Source organism: Rhipicephalus microplus, chromosome 4 (genome assembly GCF_043290135.1).
Source record: "Rhipicephalus microplus isolate Deutch F79 chromosome 4, USDA_Rmic, whole genome shotgun sequence".
Taxonomy (NCBI): domain Eukaryota; kingdom Metazoa; phylum Arthropoda; class Arachnida; order Ixodida; family Ixodidae; genus Rhipicephalus; species Rhipicephalus microplus.
This window is the reverse complement of record NC_134703.1, coordinates 168,958,191-168,977,037: the sequence shown is the minus strand read 5'-3', so window position 1 is coordinate 168,977,037 and position 18,847 is coordinate 168,958,191. Positions and strand designations below refer to the sequence as shown.

Genomic DNA, 18,847 nt, shown 5'->3' with positions numbered 1-18,847 from the left:
TGTCTCAATTTATTGTTTCTTTTTTCTTGTCTGGAGTCGGTAACCTTCGCGCGTTCCGGAAAGGGTCCACGGCTTCTTGAGTGGAGCCTGCTTTGCGTGCGCTCATGATGTATGGGCTTTAAAAGCCGTGTTTGTAAAAGGCCGCATCGCGCGCGAGGAGAACAGACGATAAGCGACGTGTACCGCTCTTCCCTTTCGCGCTCTCTCTTACGGCGATCGACCTTGCCTGCCTCGTCTGCGGCTCTTTTGTAATTGTCTTTTCCTTCGTCCGTCGTCTACGGCCAGACGCGACTCTCGGAGGGGGCATTAACGTTGAGGTCCCGGTAATTACACACCGCCCGTTGGATCCCGGCCCGGAAAGGCGGGACCTTGGGACATCTCGGAAGCGAAGTGCAAGAGTTCCCTCCCTCAGCCAAAGGATAATCTCATTCTCACCGAGATGCAACACACCGCCGCTGCCGAGGCACCCATTCGGTGCGGTATCATTATCATACGTCGTGACGCGCTCATGGTCCGTTGCGCAAGCGGCGGGGGCAAGGACTGGAGCTGCGTCTCGGCTATAAAAGTTCCAAGCTGAGGAGACTGGTGGGGGGATAAAGGTGAAGAGCCCAAGAAAAGCAGAAGCACCGCAAGGCGCAGCGTGATACCGTTCCCTGTTTTCGTTGAGGTTTTCTGCGTGGGTATTCCTCGGCCATTTCGATGCATTTCGCGCACGCTCATTTGCACAGCCTCTACGAGGAGAGCCGGAGACTTAGTTCTTCCGATTGTTTAAAGTGTGAGCAACGAATGACGGTGATTAATATTGGCCTACGCGGTCCCTTTTCTTTTTATTTATTCATGCTCAATCTATTCCACCGTGACAGGTTTCTTCCATACATCATCGGTAAGCAAACGTCGCCGGCAGTCCTCTTCCTAATTGGCTCTTACGGCTTAGTAGTCACAATCCGGGTTGGAGATATTTCTAACGCTTGCCTAATCCATGGCCTAATAGCTGTTTTTTCTTTCATTTACTGTCGATAACCTCTATACGACAACGGATAAATGGTTGTCTAAGAAATTTGGAGAAGTAATAGTGGGTTAGCCACTAATCACATCTAAACACCTACGAGACACGATAAAGGTAGCGTTTGTCTCAAATGAAAACGTAAAAGAAAAACAAAATTTAGTCACATGAAGGATCCTTATTTTTCACATGCCTGTTCACATAATCTCTCCTTTTAGTTATCTATATTTTACAGAAAAATAAAACAGAGTGTAAAGAAAAAAAGAAAGATACAGGTTTTATTGTAGTTCTGATGGTTTTATAGCAGTCCGAAATCGCACATTCGAGCCACTTATATTGTCTAACGTGATACGTTAATTTTCGAAAGACTGCACTGTGTTTTCCTCACAGTGCAGTTTTTATTCATACCTTCAATTATTTCCTAAACTATTCCACAATCAAACGTCTTACTTGAAATTCTTCCAACAATAAAGGATGCAAAACCATTTGAAAACATAGTCCTAAACTGTTTTCCACGGTATCACTGTGGTGTTTAACTTTATTTCTGGATTTTCGTGTTAGTTGTCATCATCTGATATAGTCATTATTACTCATTTTCTTTTCATTACTTCATTTTAAATACATTTGATTTCATTTCTTATTATTTCACACGCTTGATTGGTTGGACTTTCAAGTGCGGTATATGTTAGGAAGATAAGAGACATGATTTGACGTCTGCGTAGCATGAGAAGTGTCGTTGCCACCTGATAGGCTTTGCGCAAGTGACAGAATCTATTTTCTCGGAACGCTGTGGCAATAGTTGAGGCAAATGGCGAGGCCCGCTTCCTGATAATATCGAAGTAGGACATTCCTTGTGAATTTTTCTTTCTTTGTCAAACTTTCTCTTTGTGCCGTACGCTGTAACTTCGTAGGAATAACAAAATGAACAAAACAAGTGAAGATTATTGATCGATACATGGTGTTTAACGTCCCAAAACCACCAAAATATAAGAGGCGCCGTAATGAACGACTCTGGAAATGTTGACCATCTAGGTTTCTTTAACGTGCACACTAATCTGAGAAAATGGGCCCACAGCAATAAAAAACAAACTAATGTCACGAAGAACACGGCACAGCGAGCTTACTTCAACAAACAGCCTATTTTTTGTTCACAGAGCGTGTTTATCGGAAGTCATCGGTAGCAACAAGATGAAGCCAAAAAGTGCCGAAGCACTAAAAAGAAAGCCCTCGTACACCATGTGAGCCACCATTCTATCTGATTCTAGGTTGAACATTCTAGGTCGAACAAACTAGAAGAGACACTAAAACACGACAGGCCCATGCTGTCAATTTCCGCGGTTTCAATATTTCACGCGCCACTTCATCTCAGCTTCCGCGAAGCACAGAGGTCCGATAAAAGGGCGGATTACGGACAGATTCACGACAAGTTAGATATCTAACACAGGGTAAATACAGGCGACAATGAAAGGCGGGGGCTTTTACATCCAGAAAGAGGGAATATTCATTGGCTTGTGCATTTTCACACATGTTGAGTCATTTGCTTTTGATGAACCCTCACAGGCAGTTGCAAGCTGCTCTTTCCGGCCATGGTGCCCTCTAAATTTTCTGGTTCATCAGTGATTTCCTGGTATTGTTAGAACACAACATGTCACTCGACGAAGAAGCAGATGCGATCTTCTGTGTGTTTAAGGCTTTTCTCGACGCTTTTACGGTAACTATTGTGTTGCCCACGGATACACACTTGCGGCTTTTGGACTTTGTTTTGAGAGTCGGTGGCCAGCACGCATAAACTGGGAGTATGCGCCCAGGTTTCAAATTGGTCTTCGATCTTTCAACTGGGCACATACGAAACTAGTGGAAAGCACAGTTGCAACATGTCTTCGCCGGAGTGCACTCAGGAGGTCCTGCTTCCATCAAGCGCAAAAATGCTTTGAATCCCATATACAATAGTTGAAATGTACCGGGTATTCAATGAAACGTCTTTGTACCTTGACAATTAAGCCACTGCGCAAAGCATTTCAGGATAAACACTTCTTAACGCACAGCACAGAAACAACAAACAGCTACAGTGTTTCATCAGTTCTTGCGTACTGGAAAATCTTAAGTGGTGGTTCGGCTCTTTTTTTTCAGCTCCCCGCGAGCAAGCAAATCAATGCTGATGTAATGAACAAGCGAACATGTGTCAAGAAACACAGCACTCATTGCGTCGAATGCGTAGAAAAACGCAGTATACAGTATTCCTCTGACGTGTGGGCTTTCTTACACGGATAAACCAGGCCCTGCTTGAAGGATCATCTTAGAGAACACGCCTGCAATGTCAAGTCCTGAGCGAGCAGCACCTCGACAGCACATTATTCCTTGTGCGGCTCCGCTCTTATATTCAACGAATTTGAGGTAAACTCCAGGTACCGATATCGGATTTAGCGCCGAATAGAGGAAGCTTTTCAGATCAGGAGGAAGCACGTGTGTTATAGAACCCTCATTCGCTCTCCTAGAAAAAGAGATAATGTCATTCTCAAATTAAATTGTCATATCGCGACTCTTGGCGGACGTGCATTTCTTCACTGTGATCATGTGGGAGCTCATGTTTTTGTTTGTTTCCTTTTGTTTTTTCAGCTCTTTTTCTTGGTATACTTTTTCTTCCGTCGCACTAAACTTGCGCACAGACGTTCGTCAACGTTTGCGTTGTCTTCTCCACTGTTTCAGTGTAGGTAAATTTTGCGTTGTTCACCGCAAAATCAGTTACCAATTTTCTCTTCACGACACCCCTCGGAATAGTATAGCATAGCAAAATATAGAGTAGTAGAGTATAGGAAAAGCACGGGAATGGGTAGTGAAAGTGATTGATTGATTGATTGATTGATTGATTGATTGATTGATTGATTGATTGATTGATATGTGGGGTTTAACGTCCCAAAACCACCATATGATTATGAGAGACGCCGTAGTGGAGGGCTGCGGAAATTTCGACCACCTGGGGTTCTTTAACGTGCGCCCAAATCTGAGCACACGGGCCTACAACATTTCCGCCTCCATCGGAAATGCAGCCGCCGCAGCCGGGATTCGAACCCGCGACCTGCGGGTCAGCAGCCGAGTACCTTAGCCACTAGACCACCGCAGCAGGGCAAAAATTACTGTTCCCCGGGTAGTGAGGGTGAGGAGGGTGAGAAAAGAGGAGGAGATATGACGTCACTGCATCACAAATGTACCCTTGTTTGCCCGCCATGGTGGCTGAGTCGGCCGCTCGTTTTCAACGCCTGTCCTCGCTTGCTAGTTAACGCCAGCGTCATGAAAGGGCATGTGGTCGAAACGCTGCTTCGCAATTCTTATTGAGGTCTACTGTATTTATTCTTGTAACACTTTTTCTTCGAAGTTGAAGAGGTGCTTCAATAGAAAACAGCCAGCAGTCGTGTGGGCCTCGACGCAAAGAGGTCACCCCAATTTCAACAAAACATTTATCAGAATAAGCTGCTGCTATGGAAATCACACCGTTACATTACCAACCCAGGCAGCAGCGTTCACAGTTAAAATTATAAGCACCGTGTTTGCACATGGCCTTTACGGGAGTGCACTTTGCACGCTTGCAGCAATGGAATCACACGTGCTGACTGGTGGTATATTACAGTTGAATACTCAAGTTATACGTACCAAAAGCATGACATGATTTTGATAAGTGCCACAGTGAAGGACTGCAGATTGTACTTGACCAACCTGGTGTCCAGACGGGCGTCCTTCGCGTTTCACCAGTATCAAAAGGCCGTCTTCATGACCAGCTATTGGAAGTGCGTCATCGAGATTGGCCCCATAGCATATCAGGCCCTAGATCACCTAGGCGAGCTGTTACACCCCACTATTCGCGCAGTCATTGCCCCATGTGCGTGCTTATGTGATTCAGTAGCTGTCGTTTAAATATTTTAACGCTAGCCCACTCTACACATACAATAAAGGTTAAAAGAGTTTCTATCTATCTATCTATCTATCTATCTATTTATTTATCTATCTATGTATCTATATTCCTATCTATCTATCTATCTATCTATCTATCTATCTAACGGCCTACGTTTAGGTGCTCTCACGCTCGCATCCTTAACTTGCTATGCATGGAGTGGGAATCGGAGGGTATAATGTGCGACAAACAGGGATGAGGGATCATTATATTATTGACATGACATGCCTGTCGAGCACTTCATGAAACCCTAGGAAAAATAGCGCGAAAGAGCCCGACAAAAAAGGCACACCCATAGTAACACGTAGCACCGACCATAACATCTAAGAGGAACATGAAATTTCGGGCGCACGCCCAGCAGTTACTGTGTGGACTCATGCAAAACGACATCACCGAAAGTGTGAATGGTGTTGCTGACTGTCGGGACATCCTTTCAATTCAGCCTTTACAAGTGTAGAAATGCACTTTTTTGAAATGATCTCTGTCGTCTTGTCTTCCACTCATGAAAACTCAAGGAATCTATTAGATGCGGTGCCCATATACGACTAGTGCACTTTAAGGTACAAACCTTGACGAAACGTGCTTGGTATAGACACTCTAAGTGCTTAATACTGTTGCAAACAGGCACACCAAGCGTAGCAGAAGGATCCAAGCTTCCAAATGGCATATCTCGGTTACCTGCCAAGTATTTCACCCACGGCCCTCATTTGTCATTCAATCAGCTCTCAGCTTGAAGAATAACACCCTCGTGAGTGTACTGATACAATTTTCTTATTACTATTATTTTACTTTTTGTCTAAATAGCGGCAAAATTGAACCGAGTATTTTATAAAAACACTTCGTTCGCTTGTCTACCAGGTTTCCTAACAAATGTAACTCAGAACCTTTTTGACCGATTCATTGATGATCGCACCAACGAATTAGCTTTGTAATTACTCCCGCAGGTATCTAAGATAATAAAAGTTGTGTGATGATCTGGTGCGATCAAATCCATCATTATCACGTACGCACGTACGCTTCATGCCCTAGAAACGTGTGCAATAAATAAAGTACTTGGAAAAAGATTACGGAAGAGATTGTTGAAAAGAAGTCCACGCTTTAGGTAAATACCCCGCGTAGCACCCAGGTAAACTAGCGGACGCCATTTCAAGTGTTCTATTTACTTACGCTCAATAAACTAAAAAGACAATAATATTTACAACGTCACTTGTAGCAGAAGCAAGGCACATCTGCACTTTCTTGGAGAAACAAATCGCATGCTCATTTATTAAAACTATTACAACTTGTTTCCTAATTGTAGACAGCCGCGTGAGTTCATGTGTGAGATAGGGCGAGTATAGAAGGCGTTCTTCTATTTAACTCTATAACCCGATGTATGAAACATGTTTCATAGCCACTTTTCTTTGCCTAGTACGAGTCTGAATCAATAGAGTGCGAATTTTCACCCATTTTTACACTAAAAGTATAAGACTTTTTTATGTCAAACGGGGTGCGTATAAATTCCTATCTAAAATGCAACCTTGACTAGCTCTTTTGCCTAGAATATGTAAAGAAATGGTTATTTTAAGTATACAATGTATCAAAATACTTATGCAACCCATTGCAAAAATACATAGTACGTCGACTGCAAGAGAATTATTTTTTCTCGAAAGTTTTGCCTACAATGCATCTAATAAGCCGGAGCCCGCTGAGAGGAAACTCCGAAAACAATTCACCAGCCCCACACATGGACAAATGTGTTAAACTGCGAGCATTTGTCCCGGAGGCCTTGTGTTGCATCCATTAGACTGCATGCCACCGTAGTAGTTCTAGCATGCAGCGACGGGTGGCGCTGCAACAGACAAAATTGATCGAGTCCACGCACACCACCACTGCGAAAACGGCCACCGGCGCACGGAAGCGGAACAGTGCTTCCTCCCGTTTGTGCATACCCCTACTTTACCATACTTTGAATTATGGAATTATGAAATTATGACTAAATTTAGAGCAACTGCTAGGCCCAACTCAGCCTAGCAGTTTTTTGCGCGATATACTGATGGGGTTCAATCTGCATTCCAGCCTCCTTCACTTCAATGTGCGTGGTTAAAACACGAGCTTACTGTGCGCAGTCATAAACGCTGCACTTGTCTTATTACTTCCGAGTTGCTTTCGAAATTGATAGAATTGATGAAGCAGTAATACTTCAAAGGCAGGGAGGTACGATATCGCTTCATTAAAAGTTAATTGTGCATATCGGTCATTCATTGCATATTAAGGGCCTCGAAAGTGGGTTTGAATGTTCATCGCGTGGAGTGCTATAATTACGCACACAGCTTTTTTTTTTCAAATCTATATATTCAGCCAAAGTTCTGTTCCGACGTGGCGCCTCATATGTGAGAGCAATAACTAAATGTTGATAAATATAGAGAAATATATAGTAAGAGTTTTGTTGTGGCAAGAGAAAACGTCAACGCGATAGGATTAGGATTAAGATGAGCGGCCAGCAAATATAGCTTTGTGAAATTTGCAGGCGATTGCTTTGCCTGGTCTCCTCTTTTCTAATTATATGAAACTAATGCCCTTTTCAAAGCGAAGAGCCGATATGCTCAGTATAAAGTTACGAGCTGTGCAAGGCAATCCTACCTAATACGGTGGCCTGTGAGCTACTCCGCATTCAGTGTTGTACCGGGCCTCCGTATCATCCCACCGCGCCCCAGCATAAATTTCACTCATCACTAGCCACATGCGAGGTCCGCAACGGTCAGAACATTTAATAGTAGCCAAGACACCTCCTTCCTGAACGTCCAGTGACCGCGTGGAGACCCAAAATTATATACACCATAGTGCGGTGAGCTTAAACGTTGGAGTTTTTCAATTAAACGTTGACACGCTTTCTAAAGCTCGCGACACTTAAGCCAATATTTAACGTACTATGTAACCACAAATATTGTGAGCTGGGCGCAATGGTGTCGCGGAGAGTCTGATGTTGTGTAGCCATGCTGGTGTACGTGCTAAACCCTTTCCAATGCGGTGTAACAAAGATTCCTCTTGCCTTATTAGCCCTTTCGTCGCTTATGGCTGGTATGCCGTGAACTATAACAAATGGAAATGCTTGTGGCCAACGTCCCTTAAAAGACACTGATGGTTTCGGAGAGCCTTCTTTTTTGGCTTAAGTTCCGAATCACTTCGGGCAAGTCTCATCGTTGGCTATGCCCACATGCAATGGAATCCACTGAAACTTGCAAGGACACGTATACCATACGAGCTTGATCGTTTGCTACCATTTTTTCGTGAAATGTTACTTTCAGAGATTTCACGAGAGGCTAGATACAACTGTTAGTAGACTGTGAGCCAATGATTCAGAGCACGTTGCAGTTCACGCGCTTGTTTTTTTCGGTGGAAATGCGAAGATTTCGCTTCCTATTTCTTTATAGTTAGCAAATCGCTTATGCTCCAGATATTCAGCAGTTCCAAAACGCTGTTCACTTTGCCCAGAAGTTTATGCAAATCTTAGACCTTAAAAACTAGCTGGTATTATTGGCACATATAATGAAGTTTATATTACTGTTGATGTTTAGCAAGTCGCTCACATTAATGTTCAAGAGCAGAGGCCCCTTAATACTGCCTTCAGACACCCTATGTGAGCGCTCTTTAAAAGTGAATGCGTAAATGCGTAGCCAATAATTTCTAGTTTTTGCTGTTGATATTTCAAATAGATTTTTTGCCATTTAAAAAATTTCTTACAGAACAGTGTTCTAGTCTTCATTATTGTAGTGCGTTTAATTCTCTCAAATGCATTTCAAAAATCTGCGAAAATGCCAATTATATATATATATATATATATATATTTCCTTTTCAAATGCATCGAGTATGATTTCTTTTTGTATCAGTGAAGTGAAGCAGATTTGGTGAAGCGCTGTTTTGTGAAACCAAACTGAGTAGTAGTATTAGTAGTAGTGGTAGTAGTAATAGTAGTACAAAACATTATTATATGCATAAACCAGACAGGCTAGAACTCCAGTGCCTTGAGGAACATACAGTGTGAAGAACGTCGTCTGTCCGACAAACTGAAAAAGCGTCATAATGCGGTGCATGGTTGATAGTGACATCATTCGTTTATGTAATATATTAAGATTTACTTTATAAAATACATGTAGAATAAAAATGGGTCTGTAATTCGACATGATGTTTTCGTCCCACATTTGAAAATAATAGAAACTTTGGCTATGTCAATACGACTAGAAAACTAGCATAATTGTAAACTTTGAATTATGATCTATTTTAAAACAAGACCCATGACATGGATGAAGCGCTTAACTGGGCGAGTTTCTAGGCCGTCTACGGCTCAACATTTGTTAATATCACTCAAATTAAGTCAGCCGTGACCTTTTGTGCGGTCACTAGAAACAAAAGAGCACCTTCGTCTGTTTGCATACACAAGAACCTCGCAAAATAATGGTTGTGCGAGCTGTGTCTAAGAGAGATAAATAATGTGTTTAAGGCTTCGAGAACGTCATCACCAGTTAACCCGTGGTTACCTACAAAATGTTAGGGCAGGTATGCGCTACCATTGTAGTATGGAAGGAGAAACGTATTTATTTTACAGCGAAAGTTGTTATAAAATCACAACACGGGTCAAACGCAGCGCCATAGTTGTCCACCACCACCACCTGTCCATAACCATTATCGCACGAAAGAAGGAAAAAACTTAAATAAAAACACTAAAGACTGTGGTGACATAGTCGGATTTCAACCAGATTCCGCTGCGTGCCAGCTTCGTAATCAACCACTGATGTACACTGGTGTTTGAGACTCGTTCGCAAACTCGCCTTGGATAGGCGTCGAGAAATGAATAGCGCTGATATGAATAATAAAGCATTTTAGAATATAGCAACGGAACAACCCGGCGTCACACAGGGCTAAGCGTGTAAAAACCGGGTCGTCCAATGCTCCAACACATCCCAAAAGCTTGTTGTTCATCGCCTTTTACCTGAGGAACATACCCACTTCAGGCGTAATTTTTCATTGTCGTCAGCCACTGATTTAACAAACTTTGCACAAAATTCATTGCAAGGGTTTAGCGGATGCCACGCTTCACCGAAGGGTGACGACGGATAGCATAGGAAAAGCTGGTCTACTACACAAAAATTGTGAATATTTATGGCGTAGTGGGTTCCCATCAAGTGTGCTTCTAGCATTTACCCAAACAGTGTTCAGAAAAAGCTCTGATAGGCCGCTCTTCATGCTTTTGCTGTCACTGTGCTGCACATTCCGCGCAGGCCTGGCGATTTTTTCCAGTTGGCTTGAAATGTTTGGGTTTTTTCAGTGCTAATAGTATTACTAAAATATTTAACTTTGTTGTTCTATAATAGAGAAATTATAGTGCTTCTGTGGTTCTAAAATTTCTCGAAGTCTTTTTTGAAATTTTTGAAGTTCTTTTATGGGGTTTCAAAAATCACCGATCAACGTTTCTTTTTGCTTTTATTTTGTTGGGTCACTCCGAAGTAATCCAACGTTTTCTTGCCTTGCGTGGCCATCATTTTGTTATAAGCGGAAACTCTTCTTATTTATTTATTTATTTATTTATTCAATACTGCAGACTCGAGGTCCAAGCAGGGTGGTAATACACATACAAATAAAATAATTGCGAAACGAAACAATAAAGGTCGAAGAAGGTTGTTTGGTAGGTTAGTTCATTCCTCACATGTATTAGTAAGACAGTTCCATTCACATATGGTTCTTGGAAAGTACGAATACTTCAGTAGGTCTGTGCGGGCAAAATATGGGATCAAGGCCTTTGGGTGGTGGTGTCGGGTAGGCCGGCTACTAAGGGGTGTCAAATACGGGGATGGGTCTAGAGCTATTTTTTTGTTCAAACGTTGATCAAGGAATTCTAATCTAGCTTTTCGTCTTCGCATCTGCAGTAAGGGAATGTTGTTGGCTAGCATTAAATCTGAGGGTAAGTCTAACTTGGAGTACTTGTTGAATATAAATCTAACAGCTTTTCTTTAAATACGCTCAAGAGTGTGTATATTACGTTTTGTATAAGGATCCCATACTATGCTCGCGTACTCTAGTTTTGGCCGCACCAAAGGCTGTGTAACAAAGTAGTTTAACATTCGTGGAAGCACTTTGAAGTTTATGTTTAAGAAGACATAGTTTACGAAAGGCAGATGAACAAATATTATCAATATGGAGATTCAAGATAAGTTGGAAGTGAGTGTCACACCAAGGTATTTGTAGGAGTTTACTTGTTGCAGTGGTGAAGTCCCTAATATGTATGTATACGATTGTGAATTCTTTTGGCGAGTCACTGGAACGCACATACATTTGTTCGCGTTGAGACACATTCCCCATTTGTTGCACCATTCATATATATTGCAAAGACTAGTGCTCAAATCGTTATAATCATTATTGGAACGTATTTCTTTGAACAAAACACAATCGTCTGCAAACAATCTTATTTCTACACTAGGGTGAATAACATCAACAATATCAGTGATATACAATAGAAAAAGCAAAGGGCCTAACACTCTGTGGTACGCCCGATGTGACCGGAAGACAGTCCGAATATTGGCCCCCTACATCAACGTACTGTTCGCGATTATTTAAATACGCAGAAATCCAACAAACGAATATTTCGGGTATGCCTATTGTTCTAAGTTTCGAAATGAGTTTACTATGGGGAACTTTATCGAAGGCTTTGCAGAAATCTAAGAAGAGCATATCTGTCCTACCCTGTCTATCGATGTTTAATGCCAGAGAGTGAAACAGTGTGACGAGATGAGTTACGGTGGATAATTCTTTCCGAAAACCATGTTGATAAATGGTTAATATAGAGTGTTCTTCAATATACTTGTTTATACAAGTAGCTATGATGTGTTCAATAAATTTACAACATTGTGAAGTTAGTGAGATTGGACGGTAATTTCCTAGTGCTAAGCGGTCCCCCTTTTTAAAGATGGGTACAACGCGGGCTGTCCTCCAGTCACTGGGCAGCTGGGAAGACAACAAAGAACAGCGAAAAATAATAACCAAAAACTTTGCTAGAGATAAAGCATATCGTCGTAGAAATACGTTTGGTATGCTATCAGGACCACGGGATGCCTTAGTTTTTAAATTTAGCAGCATAGACAACACGCCTGGATAAGAAATAAACAGTGGTTTAGCACAAGGAAAGGCTGTAGCATTAGATATACACTTGAAATCAGAAGTGTTGAACACACTCTGGAAGTATTGATTAAAATGCCTGGCAATGTCTTTCTGATCGGTGACGTTGGTTCCATCAATTGATATTTGGGATACAGGTCTTTTCTTTTCACTGATAAAAGTGGGGTCAATTGCAATAAAGTTAGGTAATGAGGTTTCAAAGTAATATTCCCTAGAGCTGCGGACAGTTTGAGCGAGACTGTTGTGCGCATCATGTCTCAAATCAGCCGTTGCCCGCCTTTTTTTCAATCGCTTAACTTTGCGCTTCATATGAATGATGTTGCGATTTATCCATGGTGTTTGTTTGTTAACTTTTTTGTGCTTGGAAGGCACAAAATTATCGAAACAAAAATGACACATTTGTTTGAATCGTGTCCAAATCACGCTAACATTTACGTCATCAAAATTTGTAAGGCATGTTTCTAGGTGTTCAATTATATTTGCATCATTAGCCCTGGAAAAGTTTTTAAAGCAGCGAAATACCGGGGTTTTATGGCCAGTTAGTGGAACAAGAGGAAAGGAAGTGAAGACATAGCTATGATCAGAAAGACCTTGCCCTACCTCTACTGTATATTCGGAGAACTTGCGGTTCAGAAACACAAGATCTAATATTGAGGGGGAATCCCTCTGTACGCGCGTAGGTACCTGAACTACCTGCAATAGGTCATGTATAAGCATGATGTCAAGCACTATGTCAACATGTTTTGAAGTGTTAATGCCGGCGTCAAGGCGCTCCCAGTCTACTTCAGGTAGGTTCAGGTCACCAATCAGTAAGACCTTTTTACTCTCAAATTTGGCCATGTAATTTTTCAGTGTGCTAAGGTATTCTGGAGTAACGTCTGGGGGTCTGTATAACCCAATTACAACGAGACAATGACCCCAGCATGTAGCCCTAATACATAAGCATTCTATGTCAGCAAGATCATCTAACAAAACAGCATCGATACACTGTTTTACCAATATAGCCACCTCTCCTCCCCTAGTGCGTCTGTCTTTACGAAAAACTGTATAGAATGGGGGAAGACGTCGTCATTAGGCAAATGCTCGTGTATAGCCAAGTCTCGGTAACAACCGTAATATGTGGATCATGTTGCAGCAGCCGCACTTCGAACGCTTCAGTTTTTTTCACAATGCTTCCGGTATTAATATTTGGTAGCCTTAACTGTTTGTTACATAGTGCTGAAATAGGTCACGAGTGCGGCTTGGAAGATTGACGGTCTCCTGATTTTACTCGCCTGTTTTGCAATTCATCCCAATAAAACGTATCCTTATCTACTATAAGCCTGTCGTGTACTAAGAATACTTTTTTCCCTTGTCGCTTGTCGTTCTTAGCACTGTCCCACAGCATTTTTCGTTTTTTAAGTGTCAACGGCGAATAATCATTCTGAATAGATACCGTTGATCCTTTCAGTTTTTTGGCATTTTCTAATATTACTTTCATTTCATTAAATTTTTGAACGTGGAGGATGATAGGCCTTTTACCAGTTTGTTTTCCTGGTCGGTGTATGCGTCCGATGGAATCACGTTTCACACCAAGCTTTTCTGTGAATATTTCCTTAACAACTTTTTCCCTCAGGGTTGCATCAGTTTCATTAGGGCACTCGGGAATACCGTGAATAATCAGATTCGACCGTCTGGAACGGTCTTCGAGGTCGGTAAGCTTTTTGTTTTGAAAGCTTACAATACGTTCCAGCGATTGTAACGTATTTCCCACCTTTCCACTGGGAATGCTGCGTTCTTGTGAATCCTTTTGTGCCGTAATGAAATCATGTACCATATTTTTCAATTCAATAAACTGTTTCTTTAGTTCAAGCACATCATCGTGAATTTTCGTTTGGCCGTTGAGCACTTCTTCATACAGTTCTTTCTGGGTGGGGCCAGGGTTTGTTTCCACGTCACCGCATAAAATCAGCCGACAAGCACGAAAACACTCAAATGCTATATTCCGACAACGCCGAGGGCACGGCTAGACCAAAATACAGCGATAATCACTGCGAAACGAACCCACGTTGGAACTAACCTGCATGAGGCAGAACATAGACGTAAGTGCCATGGTCGCGCCGGGTCCGCAGTGTCCACGAGGGTCGAAGGCTTGCGGTGATCCTTTCATAGCGATGTCCAGCGATGAAGTGGCTCTGCGCTGTGCACTGGTAGCTACCCATAGGCGGTCTCCTGTGCTGTGCGCAGTAAATTGCGCTGTCGTGCTTGCCGTGTCATTCAGTGATAATGGCTCCATGCGATGACGCATTGGCATCCGTTGGTCCGCATCGCTGATACACAGTTTGCTGATGCGCAGACGGCCGGCTGTTGGCAATATGGCTAATCCGAGAATGCCCTGCATGAGGCAGAACATAGACGTAAGTGCCATGGTTGCGCCGGGTCCGCCGTGCCCATTTTCAGGCAAAGCTTAAAAGCTTTGCCTGAAAATATTATAAGCCGTTACAGCGTCAGTTTTACAAAAAGCGGCGTCCCAATTTATTTTCCATATATATTTCGTCATCACTGTGCTAGGCCATATGTACCGCATTTTCGTACCTAAGCTGCAATTTATTCTGAAACTACATAAAGTAAACAGATTAGGCGGTCACTAATATGTGTCCTAAAAACACCCGAGCAAACAAGTGTACTTGTGCTATTTGTTAGTTTGATTTCAAGAAGTGGGCAGGAGTGGGGATGAGATCGAATGCATCGTTTTCTAACATTTGTGAATGCGTTTTATTCCATGATATCGCAAAGCTCAAAACACTGTACGGTAGTTAGCATAGCATTGTTCAGGCCAGCACCGACGGCAAGGTAGTAATCATTTCCATTGATATATAGAAGAAAATTGTATAGACATAACGGGGACCAACTAATAGTCTGTTCTGTGAGTTGGCATTTCATAAACAAGAAATGGTGCAGTTCTTAGTATGCGCTTGTGCTGTCCTTATCTCTGTCGTCAACGTTTTTCCCGCAATCTTCTTTTTTAAAAAACGTGGACACGTTGCACTTGTAGAGGAGGGGTATGCTAGAGCAGGGATACCCGTAGAACGTTTCACACTGATAATCTCGTAATCCTCAAAAAGCTCAGAAAAAAGCTTTGACTAATATGCAAATCTCACCACCTCATTTATCACTGCAGTTCAAGACGTCAGCAGCATAGCTTTGTACAAGAATATTTTGAAATTCTTGCTGATGCTACATTTCAGTAACCATAACAAAGTCAAAGGAAAATTTTAAATATTCAAGCAGCGCAGCTACCTCACCGGTCTCATGTTTAGCTGACTGAGTGTTTCTGTAAAGAAAGCAAAAGTTTGCTTTCTACCAGGTGGCAAGACTCAACTTGTATAGCGTTCAGCAATCTGCAGCCATTCTGGTTATTCCCTGCTTTCCTTCTAGATTATTTTCTTTGTTCGCTGGAAGATGAAACGGCACAATTTCAGGCGGTGTTTTCAGATAGCTCTGGCTTGTTTTCAGAAGCACCTTCGACCTCTAATCCTTTCGCCCTAAAATCTTGTAGCCTCTCGACCAGGCACATTGCCAATAGGCTTGCTTCTCGCGGGCAACGGTCCACCCCCGTAGTGCTTTCCACTACCGGCATAGGTACTCATTTACGTATTCAAAAGCGCTCCCAGGGCTATCCATATCAGCTGTCGTTAAGCGCAACTTTCACGCCTCTTTTTGTACTGTGTCGCGCTTAGACCGGCTTTTGAATTGCACAACAATACAGCGCAATATCCATGCTTAGCAATCAGGTGATGGCAAATTTTATGTCGTCTTCGTTCATGGATTTGCCGACGGCTTCACCAATCTTCTGGACAACCCTGGTCAACTTGTTTGCCCTCCACGGTGGTTTCTAATGTTGCTATGGGCTCAAAGTCAAGAACCCATTCCTTGATTTCAGATGATCGAGTGTCCCGTTTCTACACGCCCCAATCTTGCTGCCACGCATTGTGCCCAATTTTTTTCGCTCCATTAGTTGTACATCCCTGAACCATTAAATATAGTTAACACAGCTTTACAGCTCATTTGCGTTTATGAACGGCTATAAGTTATTTAAGTGAGAACAGCGGAGATCGTGAGTGATAGTGAAGTACTTGTAACTTGTTCTGTTGGTTAGGACGATGTACTGACGTGTCCACTGTTAAAGGAAACACCTGCCTTCAAAGCATCCTTAGATTTCTCTACCTTACAGAATCTTAATGGATCTGATTTGCATAGAATACCAGTAATTAAGACTTCCGACTCGTTTTGGCAGAATATTCACCTGCATGAAGGTTGTTTTTTTTTATCTGATTGTTGTTGGAGGGCCAGCTCTGTCGGTTATATTCATTAGAGTGTTCTATTTAACAGTGAATCGTGCTGCACATAAGAATCAAGGTGTGTTTGTATAGTGATGATGTTTCTGCTGTGAAATGTCCAGACGTGTCACCCGAGAAAAAAAATATATCCTGATGTGCAAGGAGAACAGTGTAAATTCAAGGGCTCGTTTTCTTTGTTAGGCACAATATTAATGAGAACTAGCACTCAATAATTCCTGGGACAGTATAGGGGATGTTATCAGAAGTAATTGTAAAGCGAATGTGGAGAAATAATAGTGGATGAAATAACTTGCCACTGGCAGGATCCAAACCTGCGATCTTCGAATAACGCTTTCAGTACTCACCCACAGAGCTACGGTGGCGCGGTCATACTCCCGTTCACCTAATAGGGTATATATATGCGTCAAGATGACGTATTAAGATCGTGTACAACGTGAGGCCAAACAGGCAAGAGTGTTCGACACTCGCAATGATTGCAACAAGTGACGCTGGATGGTGTTTTCACGTTTAAATGTCTTTATATGCCCCATAATGGTAACCACGTGATGACCGCCACCGTAGCTCAGTGGTAGAGCACCGGACGCGTTATTCGAAGGGCGCAGGTTTGCATTATGCCGGTGGCAAGTTGTCTTTTCATCTACTTTTCTTTTTTCCGATTCACAATACAATTATATTGAAATAACATTCCCTAAACTTTCCCTGGCCTTAATGTGAGTTACTTCTCATTAATATTGATTCTAACATGCAATACGGAGAAAGCGTTGTATTTCAAGTAGATTCAATATTCAGAAATTAGACTAAAAAAATGAAAAACTAATCTGGTGCTGTCACACGAAGTGCAATGCGCTGTAGCATAGGTGTGGTCATCAACACGTGCACGGACCGCATCGACAGTGATGAGGTAGCTGATCAAGCGTCCATCGACCTTGCACTCGAGATAGACTACAAAAGCTTGGTATACTGCGAATCGAAGAGGGCAATCGTGTCCTTGTGAACAGGCAGCATTGCCCCGACAGAATGCTTGGTACTCAACACCTCACCGGACGAAGTGTCTATTTCATAGAACGCTTGTACCCTTGTCTCAAATTTTCTATTTGTTTTACCGCAAACTCTGGGAGCTGCTGCTCCCTCCTTGCGAGAATGGATGAAGAAGCCTCTCAGGATTTTCGAGGTGGACAACCGCTACGTCTGGCAGCAGCTAGGAAACGTGGGACCACCTCGAGTGGCACAGACAGCGAGGCAACGGAGCTCTATTCCGACGGTTTCGAGTCATCGGATGACGACTACACAGTCGTCATGAGCCGCAATGAAAAAAAAGACTGCTACGAACATCGTCGACGACGAGTATATCCACCGTGCAGGCTACCCCGCAGCGTTGGCCACACCCTATACTCTTCATGGCTGTGGACTCTTCAGCCAACCTATGGCGGCTTAACAGGCAAGTCCTCTCTGCATACCTCGAAGGACTCGCTCCAAATGAAATTAAAGACGTCAGGATCAACTCACGGAAGAATATTCTGGCAGTTGATGTTCTACACCGTAGTGCGCTGCAAAGCCTACAGAACATCTCGGAAATCGACAGAGTCACAGTTAAATCAGTGATCCCCACTGAATGTAAGGGCAGTGTTGGCGTCATTTATGACGGGGACATTCCCATTCCCGCTGACGATTTCCCAATCTTGATAAAGCCAACTACAGACGACATCCTCATCAAGCACATCACAAGGCTTGGTCAGTCACGATGCCTGAAGATTGTTTTTGAGGGAGACAGTCTTCCCCCACACGTCAAAGTTGGCCACGTTCGCCATCAGGTCCGTCCATACATACCGAAGCCCCTACAATGCTTCAAATGCTTCAAGATGTGACATGTCAAAGGAGTATGTACCAGCAATGTCGTGTGCCCGCGGTGTGCCGAACCTCATTCAGAAGACACCTGCCACGCAATTGTGTTCAAATGCTCCAACTGCCACGGCGCTCATAAAGCGTCGTCTAAAGATTGCCCATGAGTAAGAAATGAACGCGCGGTGCTGAAACGCATGGTGCGCGACAATTCAACGCTCAGAGAAGCCGCTGCTACTGTCAGGCGACGTCGGCGTCACCACAGAAGATCATCACGCAACGTGGCATCTGCCGATAGAGACCCGTCATTGCAAGCAAGAAGAACTGGCCCCCCATCGTCAAGCTCTGCGAAGACGGATACACCGAAAACAGAATCAGGGTCAAGACTCCAACATCGTGAAGAGTGGCCATCACTTCCACGAACACAGCTTGTTTCAGAGGTGCATCGATCCCCGCTAACCTCGATGCCATCACGAACCACTGATGAAAAGACAACTGAGGATCGCCAGGTCATCAACATGTTGCAGATCCTTATGAGCGCAATGCGCATGCTCCTAAGCAACATGAACA

At 43.0% G+C, this 18,847-nt stretch overlaps 1 protein-coding gene across 1 annotated transcript in view; it reads right to left on the bottom strand.

Moving 5' to 3' along the window:
- Window positions 1-12,585: 12,585 nt before the first annotated feature.
- LOC142814448 (uncharacterized) overlaps window positions 12,586-18,847 on the bottom strand; it is a 35,468-nt gene continuing 29,206 nt past the window's right edge. Inside the window, exons 2-4 of the mRNA XM_075893206.1 lie at window positions 14,158-14,472; window positions 12,699-12,791; window positions 12,586-12,591 (exon numbers count right to left, since the gene is read on the bottom strand). Of these exons, the coding sequence (XP_075749321.1) occupies window positions 12,586-12,591; window positions 12,699-12,791; window positions 14,158-14,472 (414 nt within the window). The remainder of the gene's footprint in view (window positions 12,592-12,698; window positions 12,792-14,157; window positions 14,473-18,847) is intronic.